Below are 17340 nucleotides of genomic sequence, written 5' to 3'. Positions count from 1 at the left end.
ACCCTCTTTCAGTTTAAAAACGTTACCCCTTGTCCTATCACAACAGGCCCTGCTAAAAAGTTTGTCCCCATCTTTCTTATAAACCCCTTTAGGTACTGGAAGGCTGCTATAAGATCTTCCCAGAGCCTTCTCTTCTCCAGGCTGAACAACCCCAACTCAGCCTGTCCTCATAGCAGAGGTGTTCCATCTCTCTGATCATTTTCGTGGCCCTCCTCTGGACCTGCTCCAACAGGTCCATGTCTTTCCTGTGCTGAGGACTCCAGAGTCTGGATGCAGTACTGCAGGGGGGGTCACACCAGAGCAGAGTAGAGGGGCAGAATCCCCTCCCTCGACCTGCTGGTCACGCTTGTTTTTATGCAGCCCAAAGTATTGTCAAGGAACAAATCATAGACTTTTTTTTTCCTGCTTTAGCCATATCCAGTGCTCCTAAGTCTGCGCCAGGTAGCAGAGCAGGGCTGAACCCTGTGCATCACAACCCCAGGGAGCTGTTCTCCCACCCCTGGGACTCGGTGGTCTGGGCACTAATTGTGCTTGCTTTGCAGGAGGTGTACGTGGGCAAGGAGACCATGTGCACGGTGGACGGGCTTCACTTCAACAGCACGTACAGCGCACGTGTCAAAGCCTTCAACAAAACAGGAGTCAGCCCCTACAGCAAGACCTTGGTCCTCCAGACATCTGAGGGTAAGGCGTTGCAACAGCTCCAGCCCAACACGCTCAGACACTGCTCACACGCACGCGTGGGGCCCGTCCAGCACACCCAAGCTTAGCATTGCAATACAGGGAACCGCTCCGCTGGTCCTCCAGTACCTCAGCAATCACTGCAGGAAAGCCAGTGCTGACGGGAGGGGAAAGGTTATGTCAGGAGCTTTGAACAGTGCCAGAATTTCCCTCTCACCCCTTTCCTTTGCAGAAGATGTTCTTTGGGGAGGTACAGTGAGAGGCATCCTGCAGAAAGGTATTTAAAATTTGGTTGCAGCAGGGTTTGTATTGCACAAAGGGAAGCTCAGATGTTTTCATTAATTCCATTTAAAACAAAACAACACTGTCAACATTGCTCCTGAGACACTAAGGGCTGTGCATCGCTGCACAATGCCATGACCACACGACGTCTCCTTCAGCCCCTGGCAGTCTATGACAGAGAGCAGAGGGACCGTGGAGCTGCACGAGTGTCCTTACAGACCCACGGGGTGTACAGCCAACCACACCAGCATCATCTGCATCACTCCCACACTGGCAGGCGCTCAGTTAGACTATTAAATACTCCCTTGCAGGTTGCAGAAGAGTCTCCCCGCCCAACTTTAAGTACATTTATCACACCAGGCACTTAATCCGTCATGGAAAATTGGTTCGCTTCTGACACGCAGGTGGAGAGTCGTAAGGCTAGCTCCGAGAAACAAGGTGGGAGTCAGAAGCAGCAGGCAATGGAGCCGTGAAGGAAGGAATCAGCCCCCACCAGCACGTCTGCCGCCCTGTAGCCTTGCTGCCAGGCGAGAAACCCCTCCTTGGGAGTTTTCCACGCTCAGTGGAATCCCTTTTCCTTAATCCCAGACTAAAATCTCTCTTTCCCAAGCCACGGGAAGATTTTGGTTTGCGGCAGCATCACCAGACCTGGCTGGCAGCTGGCTTAAGAGCAGCAGTGTGTTCCTGCACGGGTTCCCATTATCCAGCTGCGTCAGACACAGTCTGGGGTCAGGAGGGAGCAAAAGCAGCTCGTGGGGCTGCTGGTGGGGCAGAAGGAAGGTGGGAGCCTTCTTGCCACAGAGCATCTCTGGTGGCTTTGAGCAAGGAGGAAAAAGGGTTTTCTGCTGAAAACTGATTTACAGATAGAAGCAGAGCAAGGTTATGCAGAGCGTTTTCACTTGCTTGCCTGCACTCATCTGCAGGAGATAACTGTTCCAGTTCGGAAAGGACACGTGCCAGGTTTGAATGTGTGGGCAGGACAGGCTGGCAAGGAATAGGACTCACGTGTGACAGGTGGAGTGGGGAGCAAACCTGTGATAAATCTTTCTCATACAAGAGGCAAAAAATTCAAATCACAGGCCACAAAGGCCTTGGCACATCTGTCTGAGAGCTACGTGCTTGTTTGCGAAGCTGGACACCATCATCAAGGAAGCTGCAGCGTTCCTCTGGAGATCAGGGATGGGACAACCCAGATCCAGCCCCACAGAGGGGTGGCCAGGACCATTCCCAAAGCCTGAAGGTCAACAGTTCTCACCCACTTCACTATCTGGCTTCACCAGCCTTTGCAGGAGACAGCAGAGCTTTGGCTTCTCATCACATTTGTGTCTTGTAAGACCCATTTGAGCCAGTTTCCTAACCAAAACCAGCTGGGCTTTAAGTTGTCCAAGCCAGGAGTTTGCAGGGGGGTCCCTATGATCTTTCCAGCTCTGCTTTCTTCTCACAGGTGTTTTCACTGTTGATCCAAGCTCACCTATTGTGCAGCTCCAAAATATGAAGGAGCCTGGGAGAAAATAGCTGCTCATGGTCCCAGCAGGCCAGGCTGTGCTTAGGGCTGGTGCCTTGGTCTGCGCCAGCAAACAGACATTTCAGTCTTCTGAGCATCGGCTGAAAGTTTGCTGCATTCAGCCTTTTCACTGAATGGGCTTTTGCATTTGTTATTCCAGCACGAAAGAAAGAAGGAGAAAAAGTCAAATGGGCCTGGAGCATTTTCTGCTCTTAGAGGCTGTCTGAGCTTTTTGGACTCAAAGTGAAATAAATTACATCTCTCTGCAGCTTTCAGATATCCGAGTGATATGTTGAATAGAGCAGCCTTGCACATCACGGCTCTCCAGTTAGGCTTTTATTTCTGGCTTTTACAGGCCTTGCAAGTACTATTTGGTCTGAAGTAGGCTTAGCTTTTCCTTTCAGCCATGCTCTGCAGCTTGCTCCAAAGTGTTCATGCGGGAAGAAGGGACAAAAGAAGAGATGGGCTTGATATGAAAAGAACATCTCTCTGAACAAGGCTGTCCTGCTGTAAGTGGTTATGAGAAGTTCTGCTTAGAGGCTGGTAGTCCTGGCACACAAGATCCTTATCCACAGCCTGTGGAAGTTAACTGGAGTCTTTCTTCTGCCTTCTGTGGGCTAGTGGGGAGTGAAATGTCTTGCAGGGTCTCAGCATCTGAAGAGAACAAGGATGAGAAGAGGGTAAAATTGTGTCTGGGCCTCTGCAGGCATGCCTCTGTGGTCCTGCCCAGCCGAACAGCCAAGGTGAGCCAGCCAGCACCGACAGGAATGACAGCCAGCACCCATGAGAAGTCAGCACACGTGCGAGCCCACAGCAAGCTGCAAAGCACCTTCCCAGCTTATGGTGTGGCACGTCTTCTCCTGCTCATCCCAAAGGAAACTACGTTTTCCAGCTGAGGAGATTGCAGTTCACCTTTCAAAGCTGGTGCTTGGTGCCACTAGCAGGGCAAGGTGGCTCCGGGCTGGGAGAAGGTCTGAAGCCCTTTCCACATGCTGGGCCCTCTGGGGCTTCCCAGAGATGAAGATCCTCATCACCAGGACAGCCAAATGGCAGCAAGGGCTGCCTTGGTCCTTACCTTGAACTGTGTCCTCTCCCTGGCTGATGTCAGGCTGTTTCACAGCCTCTTGCCCTGTCATGTCTTAGCCAGTGCCTCCCAGGACCGTCACTGCAGGCTCCAGGGCACTGCGATGTGGAGCCTGCCTTAACCTCTCTGTTTCTTCAGCACCTGAATGAAGTTCAGCTGTAGGCTTGGAAATCAGTCTGGAAGAAAGTTTGCAAGGTGACCCTGTCCCAAGGCACAGGCAGCTTAAAAAGCTGGGCCGGTGGCAGGACTGCTCGGCTGTCCTCACCCCTGGCAGACCTCGGGTCTCCCCCCGGTCTCCTCCCCCCTGGGCTGGGCAGCCCCAGTTCTCTCGGTCTTTCCTCATCCAGCAGATTTTCCAGCCTCTGGCCAGTCTCCTGCTGACTTCTTTGGGACCCAGTCTGTTTTCCTCCGGGCACATTCCCATTTTCACCCTACCCAGGGTGGGTGGTTCCTTGGTGCATTCATGGCTGTGGCAAGAGCAGCTTCTGAGAGGCTTTGCAGAAGCCCCTGGCTCTGGTCTACTGGTCATGGTGGGATGCAAATGGCTGCTCCCAGGAACAGGCACCTAATGCTTGGTGGCAAGGAACAGAGGAGGAGACCTCCTCGTTGCAGTGGGATTAGAGTCTGCAGGTGGGCTGCTTTTCTCTACAAGGATTTCTGAAATGGCTTCTGAGTCCCTCCAGTGTTGTTTCTTTCCGTGGGCTGTCCAGCAAGCTGGATGGTGGGATGAAGGACCAACTGGCCCCAGGTGGAGATGGAGAAGAGATGCTCGGCAGTGCTGGAGGGGACTGTCCCTGCCTGCTCCCCAGGCCCAGATCTGCGCTCCTGGCTGGTGCAGAGGTTCGACCTCCCTCCTGCCAAAACCTGCTGCTCCGTTCTCACCCTTCCCCAGGTCTCTTTGCCCACACCTTGGCACTTCCATTGGGCTGGTTCATGCCTTCAGCCACGCTCTCCTGGGCATGTGCTGCCTGCAGCCATGCACTGAGAGCCAGCATGGGGGAAGAGCCGTGTCTCCGCTCCCCCTTCTCTCAGCTGCTCTGAGTCTCCAGTGTTAGGCATGGCTGCGGACTTTCAAGGCAAGCCTGCTTTTGGCTTCTTGTATCTTTGGTGAGACACGAGCCTAGGAGCAGAGGATCAGGGAGGAACACCTGGCTTCTCACACTCTGTGTCCTGCCATCCCCTCCCACGGGTTCCCAAACTTGGCCGACTCTGCCAGCACCACCAGCAGCCGCTCCCGGCCGCCTCTGCCACCCTGGGGATGTGGCAAAGGGGCTTGGGCACCACAGCCTGAGAGCCCTTCCCCAGCCTAGTCAAGCACCAGAAGCTTTTATCTTCTTTCAAGCCCAGTTCCTCATCTGGGCCCCAGCTTTAAGTTCCTTACCAGCCGTGGAGTGACCTGCAGCAACAACCAGGGCTTTTTAACCGGCAGCTTTTGGAAAGGGGTGAACAACACAAGGGGAGATACGCTGCAAGGAGCTATAGGAACATAAGATGCTAGTTAGGGAGAGCCATCGGCCCGGGTAGTAGTTCCTCTCACTCTTGGTAGATGTTAGAGGGCACGTCCCTCCCTAACCTTGAGCTCCATTTATTGACCTGTTGTGCAATAATTTATCTAACCCGTGCCTGAACCCACTGACACTCTTTGCTTCCACAGCCTCGCACAGCAGCAAGTTGCAGAAGTTACAATCCACTGTGCAAAGAAATGCTTCCTTTTATCTGTTTTAATGTGATTTCCAGCTCAATCCATATTTACAGCTGAGACAGGAAGGCTGGGGATACAGTGTCCAGGAGTTTATCTGATTTGAATGTGTGGAGGATGGTGGATCCTACATTTTCATGTTAACATATCCCTTGACAAGGCTAGGGAAGAAATTGCAGAAGATGACCATTTGTGGTAGCGGGGAACGGAAACCAATGACCTGAGAGGTTCCCTCTACTCTGACATTTTGCTGTGAATCACATGAGTTAAATTCTTACTGTAAGGCTCAGATGTGTTTTGACAGGTACAAAGGGATACCAAGAACACAACATCCCGAACAACCTTTGAGTAAGGTGGGTGCTTGGTGGTACTTAGGGTAATATAGCTTAGTACAGCCCTGCAAAATGCCTTTCAGTGTTACCAACCAACTAGTTATTACGCCACTAATTATTGTGCACAAAAAGGTATGAGATTTATTAAAGAACAATGGGAAGTGTGCATGGTAACTTGTGAATTTTTTTAGGTGCATTACTGTGAAGAGGTGCAGGACTCACTTTAAAGAAAAGCGTATTGAATTTGTCATGATGACATGGGAACATTCTGGAAGATGAAAATATGTTTATTGCCGATGCTGTCAGAGGCAAGGCTTTCCTGAAGGGTCTCGCTGGGTGGCACAGCACCAGACATCTCTGCTCCACGCACTGTACGCACACTCGCTGCAGCAAAGCAGGGTCCATGCGTGCCGAAGCATCTGTGCTCTGGTCCGAGGTCTGGTCTCGGGCGATGGAGTGACACCGTCCAGCAGACCCGATTTCTGATCTCTAGTTTGCATTGATCTTACGTTTAGACACGCAGTCAGAAGAACAGACCCTCCCTTTTCCAGTGCCTTTGGAAAGATCGCAGCTTCGTAGAATGAGTCCTTTCTCCTCCACCCTTAATCTACAACCCAGCTTCCCGGGGAGATCCTACTTTGAGCTAAGATCTTCGGCCCACCAGCTGAGCTTGCATTCTTCTTTACAGTCCCTGAATTCAGCCGGTGAGCTGACTGCCTCTGGCATTTCCTCTTGGTCTGTGCTTCTGGGCATCTCCAAAGTATTTGTTTGTTTTGTTCCGTTGTGTTTGTTTTTCCCATGACATGCAGATGGCAGGGGGAACTCCTTCTGTTTGTCAGTGGCCTGCTCCTGCCGCGGAGGGAGTTTCAGTGGCATAGTTCTCGTGGTGTTTTCATCTGTACGTACCAGCATGGGCAGTTTCAGGCGTGGGGTGACGAAGCAGCACAGTAACTCCTTACGTGGGTGCTGTTCTTGGCAGGTCCGGCGTGGCTGAACCATTTCGCACAGCCAGCCGGCAGAGCAGATCCCTCATCTCTAGTTTGCATTGATCTTGTGTCTAGGGACAGTCAGAAGAACAGACCCTCCCTGGGAGAAACCCGTGGGGACATCTCGATGGTTTCCTTTCCCTATACAACCAGAAAATGCAGCCTCTGCTGTGAGATTTGTTCTGTGAAATCAGTTCACTGAATTAAATATAGAACCCTCTTAAGAAAAATGCAAGTCTAGATGCAAGCAAGGTCTAGCTAAGGCCAGCTCACAGACCCCTTGCAGTCTGGCTTCTTAAGACCCTGAAGATGTGGGCTCTCGTCCGCTCAGCTTTGAGCAACGGGCTCGGCTTTTGCAAAACCAGACGTGATCGTATCAAAGTCTTGTTTTCTGCAGAGCAGAGGAAACCACTCCCGTGATACCTTGCTCGTCTGGCAGCACTCACAAGCGCTTTGCTTGCCTCCTTGCACCCGGTCCTCGCGGGCTACGCTGGGACATAGGCAGTACAGGCAGAATGAGTGACGGTATCGGGCAGCCAGCAAAGGAGCCGCAGGCGCAGTGCATCTCCCAGAGCTGTTTTCTAACCAGTCTTTGCACATCTTCCGTTGCTAAAGATCCTGGGCCCTGATTCTTCCGCCACTCTGGATTTACACCACTCCATGGGCTCCAATGGAGTAATTCACAGCTTCCTCTGGTGTAAGCCCAGGAAGAATGGGGGCCCCCGATTGTTTGATTTCCATCCCATAACCCGGAATGAGGAATGCTGCAGCATGACCCTTGCCAGAATAACCGGGGGCCCTGCAACTTTCTTTTCTTTGTGCTTTTTATGTTTTTTTTCTCATCGTACTGCTGTGCGCTAATGGCTTGAACTCTGTTTTGTTACGGACGTTTCTTACTTTGTGTCCAGTGTACCTAGATCCACCGCGATGGCCATGAGCAATACTTGTGTGCGCAGTACGGAACTCTGCAGCCAGGGTCTGGGGTGGTGGGGTGAGGCAAAACGGGGTCCTGAACATGCCCGTGTGTCCGTGCTGTTTCACACGCAGGTGAACTTGTATCGCAGCGATGCGCAGAGACCTTGAAAACCACTTTTTGAGTAGGGGCACGGGGCGCGATTCATTAAAACAGCCTCGGGAGGTGCTGCTTGGCACTCACCAGCAGCATGGCACGGAGCGCAACTGCGGCCAGATGCTTTCCCACCAACACGCACGTCAGCGAGGTGAAAAGCCTGCTTCCTTGCCAAAGCAGAGGTGAAAACCAGTCACAGAGCTAGACAGGGGTTTCCTTAAAATGCAGCACCCTTCATGAATGCCTTCCCATGCGGTGCCAACACGGGGCTTCATGTTGCCCTCTCCTCCTGGCGAGGACAAGCTCCTGGATCAGTCCCCGGCTCCCGGGAGATGTTTGCAGCCAGCGGTCAGGCACAGCCCGGTCACAGAAGGATGAAGGGCACCCCGAAGCATCCTGCCCGGGCAGCTGCGGTCAAAGCTACAGCCCGGTGCCCTTTGGGTGCTAGCGGGGGTCTGAGGCCAGGCATCTTCCCCCAGGGACCCCCCCTCCTGCTCCACTCCTGCCCAGATCGCACACACGGCCGGGGAGGGCTCGGTAGTCCCTATTCACTGGACACACCAGTGGCTGCTCTTTTGCCAGTCCCTGTCCTCTAAGGAGTGGGTTTTTTTAAGTGACTCAACTGAGAGTCAATCTAGAGAATACTTACCAAGGGGCCAAGATATTCCGCCAAGGCTAAAATTTCCTGCCTCTTTTCTGGAGGGAAGTCCGATGATTTGGCATCCCGAGCAGTTAGCAATCAGACTTGATGCTCTCGAAGGCTGGGATGGGATCTGGCAGTGAAAGAGCAGATACTCCACACTTCCCAGAGGTGAGACTCCTCAAAACGGCCAACGGTCCACACTCAAACTCACGGATCGTATTGGCGACCCCTCTCCATGCTCTCTGGCTTTTAATGAATCAGGCCTCCCGTGGCTGGCTGGATGCTTAGTTAATGGTTAAATGCTCATGAGTGTTTTTCAGGCGGTTGTTGTTTCTTAGCTGTGATGTGTGAAATGTAGTATCTCTTTATAGGATGCAATTTTGAAACACAAGGAACGCCTTACTCTCAATTAGGCAAGTATATTTATTACAATTAACTGGCACCTACTCCATGTTGCTAATCCTTTTTTTTTTTTTTTTTAATCTTTAACTTCTCTTTGGCGACCAAGCAGCATTTCTTGTACATACCCTGCTTGCAGGGCACTGTCGGACATCATGGCAGTAGGCAAATTTGGAGGAGGAACAGTGATTGCCATATGATATAAAAGCATTTTAAGTTTTTCCTCCATATGATTTTAAAGAGAAGCCTGAAGTCAGTGCTCTGGAAGCGGCCCTGTAATTAAGAACTGATCCTCCTGCTCAAAGGCAATACATATTCCAGCTCATTAAGGGCACTCGAACGAGGGCCAAATGCCGAGGAGGTGATTAGCCCCTCTGCAGCTAATTGGAGCGAGTGCTGGTGGTAGCTGCTTGCCTGTCCCCTTCAGCCTGCCTGCAAGGTCGGGCCCGTTCATTCCCCCGGGAGAAGGAGCCCCGTGCCCAGCCCTGCGGGATTCCCTCCTCGGGGAGCTCGCACACCGTGCCGGCCGGCCTGCGCCCATCCTTGCTCCGTCTCTCCCCACCTTTACGCAAAACGCTGAAATGTCCGTGCGCTCGCTGGAGAAGCAGGCAAGCAGGGATTGTTTCTCGTTCCTTTCTTTACCCAACTTTACGTGCTGTTTTCTCTCCTGCATGCCTTTCCTTGGGAATGACCACAGTTGACATTAAAAAAATGGTGGCAGGTACGGAATTGCCTCCGTCAAGTTGCAAAAGTGGGGCACCCGCGTGCATGTGAGCTGTCTTGTGAAACGATCCAATAAATCGATGAATAAATCTCACCAGAGTGTTTTATTTTTCAAGCCGTATTTACTCCTGCAGGCGTGAGAGTGTTTTGTGGATGTATCAGTTCAATGTTTCAGTGACCGCTGGAGAAAACCACCTGGGGAACCGGGCTGGTGGCTTGTGAAACCCCGTGCCTCTGTCTTGTCGAGGACGTGACACTGTATCTGTCAGATTTGCAGTAACCAAGTCCCGTGCATTTAAACCAGCTGCCGTACCAAGTCGTGGAGGTTTTGGGGCATTTTCCAGCCTTCCCATGAGCTAGCTTTTGTCTTACGTGTGGCCGGTTGCTCCGCAGGGAGGTTTCTCAGTGTGACGTAGCATCTCTGTCAGTGTAGACCTTTGTATGTGCTTTTGGTTCCCAGGACTGCCAGCCCTCAAATACACACACGGTTTATCCGCTCACCCTCAGTCCCCTTCCCACGCTGGGCCAGACCCTGCAAACTGTTGCTTGCATGAATAACCCTTCGTCGTAAGAGTCAGTTACGTTAGCCAGAGCCTGGAGACCTGGCCGGGATCGCACATCTCCTTCTGCTAGGGCCAAACTTTAGGAGATCGCGAGGATCCTGCGGGCTCGTGAGCTGAGACAGACAGACGGTGGGAGGGGAACGGAGAAAGACAGACACCGGGGAGCAGCGAGAGCAAAACTCATCCGAATCCCGGCCATAAAAACCTCAGCCACGCCGGCAGGCTGCAGCCGCACGAGCTCAAAGCATCCCTCCGCGAGGGAAGGTGCCCTCCGTGAGCCAGCAGACCCCCCCCCACCGCTGTGCCGCTGCCTGCCCGCTTCTTGCCGCCGCCTCGGTGGGCAGCAGCCCGAGCCCCCGCCGCGCCTTCGTGCGACGTGTCGGCCCTGCATGCAGCATGCGCTGTTTTCGCGCCCGCTCCACGTGGCTCGGTCGCCCGACGGCTGCGCTCCCGCCGGACTAACCTGATGTTGTTTGTGTGTTCCAGTTGCTTGGTTTTCTTTCGATCCTGCCTCTGCCCATGCTGACATCATCTTTTCTAATGACAACCTGACTGTCACCTGCAACAGCTATGATGACAGGGTTGTGCTGGGGAAAACGGGCTTTTCCAAAGGGCTCCATTACTGGGAGCTGTCAATCGATCGTTACGATAACCACCCCGACCCGGCCTTTGGTGTGGCACGCATTGATGTCCTGAAGGATGCCATGCTGGGCAAGGACGACAAGGCCTGGGCCATGTACGTGGACAATAACCGGAGCTGGTTCATGCACAACAATTCGCACACCAACAGGTATGTGGTCTGGAACAGGGTCTTCCTCCCAGAGACCACAGCCCGGTCACAGTCCAAGTAAGAGCCCGTGGCTTTTCCAGCGGCACCCACAGGCGCCCACGGGAAGGGTGATGTCGCTCCTAATCGCCTCTATTAGAGGATGTGCCCTCATCCCAAGTGAAGGACCTGCCTCCCTGGTTCCAATACTGCTCCGATATTCCTCCCCTGCCTACTGCGACTCTTTCCGTGCCGACTCTTCCCCCGAGCACACGCGGCACCGCTCCCTTCCCGTTAACACCCAAAGCTTTGCAACTCGTGCAACAAGAAAACGGTGTTTGCCTTTATCCCCGTGCCACGGCTATTGCTCGCTTTCCCCATGGGACAGTGGGGCTGGGGGCTTCGAAGCTTGCAGGGGGAGAGCCTGGTGTCACCTTCCTGCAGCCTCAAAGACCGTGCCCTGATGGGTCAGCAGGTTCCCTGATGGGTCTGCAGCTTTGCTCCCCAGGTCCACTTGCTTTCCCCCGTGGCTGTGTTGCTGCAGCTGCTCATGTAGGGAGTTTTGGCCTCGGGGACGTCACGGCAAGCGGAGGGCACCTCTGTGGGAGGCTTGAGAAGAAGGTGCCCAGGGGCTTGTGAGCGTGGCTGGGATGGGTGCAGGTCATGGCCTGGCTCCTGGGTGAGCTGCGAAGTTCGGCATCGTCAGCCCTTGAGGTCCATGCCCTGAACCCTGAGCCGGGAGCACAAGGGACATTAAGCCACAGAGATGCTCTGATCTTCTTCTCGCCCCCGCAGAACCGAGGGTGGGATAACGAAAGGCGCCACGGTGGGAGTGCTGCTGGATTTGACCAGGAGGACCTTGACATTCTCCATCAACGAGGACCAGCAAGGGCCTGTCGCCTTCGAGAACCTGGAGGGCCTCTTCTTCCCCGCCGTCAGCCTCAACAGGAACGTGCAGGTACATGCTTTGACCGTGCTCTCTGGAGCACCGCAGCGGCATACCCTGCGGCTGAGCTTGCTGGCAGGCTCCCTCTAATGCCGCTGTCACTGCAGTGTGTGTCGATGCTCAGCAGCATGGGGACTTTGTGGAGTGGGGAGGGCTCTCCTGCAACGGGGGTGGCTTGGAAAGAGCTAAACTTACACCCTAAACCACCCGCGAGTCTCTAAAATCAGGATGGGCCTTCCTGCAGATGCAGCTGCTGCATCCGTCTCCCCGCTCCAGGTTTCTCCATCAAGGCTGCTGAAGCACCAGCGTTCTCCAGCCCTCCCTGGTCGATGGGGTTTGACAACTCCGTTTCGTCATACTACCCCACAAGAGCCTCACCAGCTCTTAGAGCTCTCCCGGGACCCAGACAGGAGCATTACCAGGGAGAAGGGCACCTTTTAAAGCCTGTTTTCCCCTGGGGAGCTTCAAACCCTTCTTCTCTCCCTCTCTCCCAAGCTCTCAGTTCTCCTGAACATCACCAAGCGGTGGCTCCCTGGGCCTAGCCGGTATTTTCATCTTTTCATTTTTCTTCTCACTGATCTCATCCCTGCTATCCTCTCCCCCGACAAGTCTCCCGTGTTCACCAAGCCTGGCTTTGGCACATCCACTCTACCACCGCTTGCACCTCCAGCACTGCACAAGTGCCCGGGCACATCCTAGGACACGTTGCACATAACAGATGACCTCGGGGTGTCAAGTATTTTGGCAATGTCTTCTGCAGTGGATCTCAAAGGCATCACCTCTGTGCAAAGGCAGAGGCACTGCGTGGCCTCTGGGAATTAGGGATCCGTGCATTAGGGCATGCTCTGCTGTGTTGTCCATTGGGATCCAGGGTGTGCTGTGCTCCAGTACCAAGGCAGTGACAGTTTTCCAGCAACACTGGAGCTGGAAAGACTGGAAAGACTCCTAGCAGACCAGGAGCAGAGGTTGGTCGGTACCATCGCAAACCCCAGGAGCATCCCTGCCAGAGTGTCCCGGTGTTTAATTAGGAAACATTAAAGCAGCGCATCTTGTCTGCCCTGTTTTCAGAGGTTGCTGTATTAATTTGGTGTGGTAAAAACCGACCTGCTTTCTGATGGGTTTAATTCCTACCACAATCTTCTACACAGCCCTGAAAGACGAGTGCGTTTCTAGAGCCCCTCTGCTTTCTGACAGTTCTCTGGGCAAGGCAGAGCTTAAATCCCCTGACAACAGAGAAGTCCCATGGGATGCTGATAAAAGGCTGCTAATAAACCCAAGCCATTCATTATCCTTCTTCAAACGTGTATGAGTAATTAAAAATTACTCTAATTAGGAGGGAAATAATTGTATTTTAGACAAAGTTTTTTCTAAATCTGTATCTGAAGGAGAAAATGGTGCTGTTCCAATAAAAGAAGGAATTGTGCTTTCCTCCCAAATTAAAGCATTTGTGGAGGGAACCGAATTGTCCCTGCGCAGCTCCTCGGTGCCTCTGTGGGTATTTGCAGGACCTGGCCCCTTGCCCGCTCCGTCTGTACAGGCGGAGCCTGCCCGTATCCCTTATGGACCAGGGTTTTCCTGGACACAGTGAGCATCGGGTCCCTGGTATTTCTTTCGCTTTCCCTTTGTCCCTATGTTGCAGTCTCTGCTGTGTCTCTCCCCATCCCCGGATGATGCCGGGCCGAGACCTAGCTCCCATTTTCATAGAATCATAGAATGGTTTGGGTTGGAAGGGACCGTTATAGGTTGCACTTGAGCATCCCCCTAAGCCGTAGGATGGCCTTGCCCCAGCATCCCACTGCTGCTCAGCTTCTCCACTGCAGAGGTCCTTCCTCCCACCAGCAGTCGGCCACGACCCCTCCACTGTAAAGCCTGTGCTCGGTTCGGGGGCTTCTCAGGGGTCTCCTTCTGTACCAAGCAGCTTCAGTGTCCTTCAGGCCCCTCCATACCCTTTTTGTCCATCCCATCTGCAGAAAAACCCAGCTGCTGCCGTGTCCCCCCTCTCTGACAGCTGGCTGTTGGATTTGTCTGCAGCCGGCTGGGAATGTTTGGGGCTTGGTACCCCTGGTGCTTCACGCTGGAGCTGTGTAGGGGATCCTGGCAGTGCAAACAAGTCGTGAAGCAGCAAGATGGAGCCACCACCATGGTCCTGGTGATGGCCTTTCCCACCCACCCCAGGCCCCCGGTGCAGTGGGGCAGGAGGAGCGATGGGCAACGTCTCTGGCCGCATCCTGCCTCTCCCCGGGTGCTGCTCCTGCCCTTCCCCGGGGACAACGCGCCAGCTGCCGTGCCGTGGGCTATCCCGCCGGGCACGGAGGGATGCAGGTGAGCCCCGTATCTCTTCATTGCAGGTGACGCTGCACACCGGTCTGCCGGTCCCCGAATTCTACGCTTCGCGCTCAGCCATGCCATGAGGATGCTCCCGGAGCCGGCTGCCTCTTCTCGAGACGAGAGGAGCCAGCCCGTTCCCTCCTGCGGGACGAGGCCGGCTGCCGAGCCGCCGGGTCCCTGCTCGGCTGCCGGCCGGAGACGGGGAGGCAAAGCGGGAAGGAAGAACCTGGCTTTTGGCCGTCCCTGGTCTCCACCCTCCCGCACTGTCCTGTGTGTGTGCGCGCTTCGCTGTTTAGCTCTTTTTGGCTGATGAAGTACCTAGGTAGCCTGAGATGTTCCTCTGTGTCCGCTTTTAGGTTTGGTTTTATTGATTTGAGTTGGGGTTTCGGGGAGGGGGGCAGTTTTGTCTCGTTTGGCAGAGTGCTTTCCCCTCCCACGCTGCGCCGGGGGGGTGGCCGGAGGGACCGAGGAGGGATCCCCGCCACGGGAAAGCTGTCGCCCACGCCAGCCCCATTACTTTGCAGGATATTTCTTTCCCCCGTGGCCTTTCTTGCAGAGTGCCCTCGGTCATGTGTCGCAGTGGGTCCTGGATTACCAGTCAGTCTCCGTGCCCTTACCAAAACACCCAGCCCTGTCCCTTGTCCCCCTGAGGCGTTTCTGTGGGGTGCAGCGGTGGGGCAGAGGGGTGGCTGCCCTGTCCCCGGGTGCTCCGGGCTCCCGGTGCTCTCCCCCGGCTCCCCACAGCCCGGCGCCGGCACGCGCGCCACAGCCATACACCGGAGAGCCCTCGCCCGGCTCTTTGGAGATTAGCGTTTATTTTTTTATAGTTGCCGTATAAAGCCTAGCCTTAAATACTAACTGATAGTGTCCTTCCGTTCACCGGAGAATTCATTCTGCAGTGAGGGTCTGACGGGGAGCCCGGGGATGGAGATGGAGATGGGGATGGGGAGCCGGGGGATGGAGATGGAGATGGAGATGGGGATGGGGATGGGGATGGGGATGGGGATGAGGGTGGGGATGGGGAGGAAGGAGAGCTGGCCACAGCCCTGCCACGCACTCAGGAATACGCGCCCGCTGCCCTGCCAGCACCTGCTGCCGGCAGCAGTTCCCGTCAGCCTCCACTCCCTACCCTGACTTTCTGGTAATTCAGAGGCAGGAGAGGAGCGGGAGGTCGTGGGCGCCGTGCCCGGTGCCAGCCCCCCGTTCCCGTGCCGAGGGCGTCTGCATGCGCATGTCCCCACGCTTCGCTTTTCGGTCCCTCGCCTTCTCCCGGCGTGGCTGGCGGAGCTGGGGGCGGCAGCGGTGTCGCTGCCGGGTGGGTGCCAGCGTGCCCAGCCTGGCCGGAGAGCTGCAGCTCATCGATCCGGGGTCAGGTGGGATGCTACGGGAGTACCGGTCCAGCAGAAAGACCAGTGTAAATAGACCATTCCCTTCCAGCGTGCCCTCCTCTAGGACGGTCCCATTCGCTCCCTTGTTGCTCTAGTATTAAGTTTACCTAATTTATTGGATGGGTGCTATCTTGTTGACTTACACCGAGGAGTTTCTCTCAGCTGCAGGAGAGCCGTGTTGCGGGACAACGCCGAGCAGCTCTTTGGTGAATTCCTGACGAGCCCCCGTGGCCGGCTCACCCGGGGCTCCTCTCTCAGCCGTTATCCCCCGTTCTTTAGGATGTTCATGGTGCTTATTAGACTCCCAGTGATTGTAAGACGTCGTCCCCCTGTACCGCGATGATAGCTGCATACAGCCGCTGTACTGAAGAGAAGTGTCATGTTTGCTGTTCTAATAAAGGACTTTTACGAGAGAAGGGCAGAGCTTCCCAGAGCATCTCTGCACCGCCACAGCCCCTGGCTTCGGTTCCCATCTTGTCCCCGCCGGTGTGGGTCACCGCCATGCACTTCACATCCCTTCACTGTCCCCGTTGGGGAGTTTGGGGGGCTGAGGGATGGTCTTGGATGCCAAGGAGCTGGGATGTAAGGAAGGAGGGATGGCATCCAGCTGGAGGGAGGAATTACCTAGGCTGGATACAGAGCAGCATCTCCCCGGGGGGACAAGCCGCTGCATCCCCAACACCAGCCCCTGCCTGGAGACCCCATCCAGGACGAGAGATGGTGGCAAGGACCAGGTGGGGAAGAAAGATAAAATGATAGAAATCACAAGGTGTCAAGAAGTGGAACAGCCCAGCACCGTTGCGATGCAGTGCTGGCAACATTAAAATCCCTTGGGGGGGGGGGTCTTTCTTCCAGAAATAGGGGCAAACGCTAAGGAATGAGCGGTGCTGGGGCCATTTCCGAAGGAAAGGCAAGGACGGTTCTCCCAGGGGCCTGAGAAGGACTCGCTGTTGGGATATCGGTGCCTGCTCTATGTTTTCTCAGAGTGCCTCAGGAGAGGTTTTCAATGTGAGGCCTCTGAGCTCATCGTGGGCTAGAGTCCAGGGCTAAAGGAGGAAAACACTAATGCACTGCATTAAGTGCATTTATGTCTCAGAACGATGCTCGTCCCTTCCAGAGAGGGAATGTGCCCAGGACACCAGAGATGCGGGAAATTGCATCCTCCCTGCAGCAAGTAAAACCCAGCCTGTAAGTCCTGCACTGGAGGGGGGGAGGGAAAAACCCCAGGGCCAGAGGACACCCACCGCCCGGGGACGGGCTCTGGAGACGAGGGCAGAGCCACTCGCCAGCTGCATCCCGGCTCCCGACTTCCAAGCTCTTGGCAGCTCTCGGAGCGCTTCGCACGGCGCCATTTGCGTGGCTGCAATTTCCACCTGCGCTGGAGGACGGGTCCCGAACGTGAAATACCTGCTCTATGCACCGAAGCCCTGTCTGCTCCGTCTGGCAACTACTGGCAGGGAAACCATGCCCAGGTTTTCCACTGGGACAATAATCCTTCGATTTGCCCTGTGAAAAACCAGAAGATGGGTCACATTCCTGGGTTGTTGGGTTTTTTTCCATGTTGCACACGTGCAGTTTGGGTCAGTTCCTAAATCTTTGGTGAGCCACCGCAGGCTTTCGCTTGGCGTGGAACCTGGTGCTGCTCGGTCCTGACAGTCGGGGCGCCTGGGTCAGGCGTGGCCCGGCCGGCCCGTAGGGTTCTCTTGCTTTTCTGCTTCGTGCAGTTTAGTTTTGCAGAACTGGGCAGGGAAAACCCTCGAGGCTGGAGGAAGAGGAAGAGGTGTTGCGTTGTGCACTCCCAGCAGCGATTCTTGCCCTCCGGAGGAACCGGGGGCAGGACACGGCGGGCAGCCACGGAGCCCACCCGAAGCGATCCCGGGCTGTTTTCCAGAGGGATCGAGGAGAAGGGGCAGAGAAAAAGTGAGGAGGCGAAAGGAGAGCGGGCAGGGG

At 54.8% G+C, this 17340-nt stretch overlaps 1 protein-coding gene across 1 annotated transcript in view; it reads left to right on the top strand.

Moving 5' to 3' along the window:
* TRIM9 (tripartite motif containing 9) overlaps positions 1 to 14085 on the top strand; it is a gene marked incomplete at its 5' end in the record, with an annotated part of 68324 nt that extends 54239 nt beyond the window's left edge. Inside the window, 4 exons of the mRNA XM_010579857.1 lie at positions 543 to 681; positions 10449 to 10752; positions 11524 to 11686; positions 14023 to 14085. Of these exons, the coding sequence (XP_010578159.1) occupies positions 543 to 681; positions 10449 to 10752; positions 11524 to 11686; positions 14023 to 14085 (669 nt within the window). The remainder of the gene's footprint in view (positions 1 to 542; positions 682 to 10448; positions 10753 to 11523; positions 11687 to 14022) is intronic.
* Positions 14086 to 17340: the final 3255 nt, after the last annotated feature.

Source organism: Haliaeetus leucocephalus, unplaced genomic scaffold (genome assembly GCF_000737465.1).
Source record: "Haliaeetus leucocephalus isolate CR32 unplaced genomic scaffold, Haliaeetus_leucocephalus-4.0 Scaffold678, whole genome shotgun sequence".
Lineage (NCBI taxonomy): Eukaryota > Metazoa > Chordata > Aves > Accipitriformes > Accipitridae > Haliaeetus > Haliaeetus leucocephalus.
The sequence above is the reverse complement of the archived record's forward strand: the minus strand, read 5'-3'. Positions and strand labels throughout refer to the sequence as shown.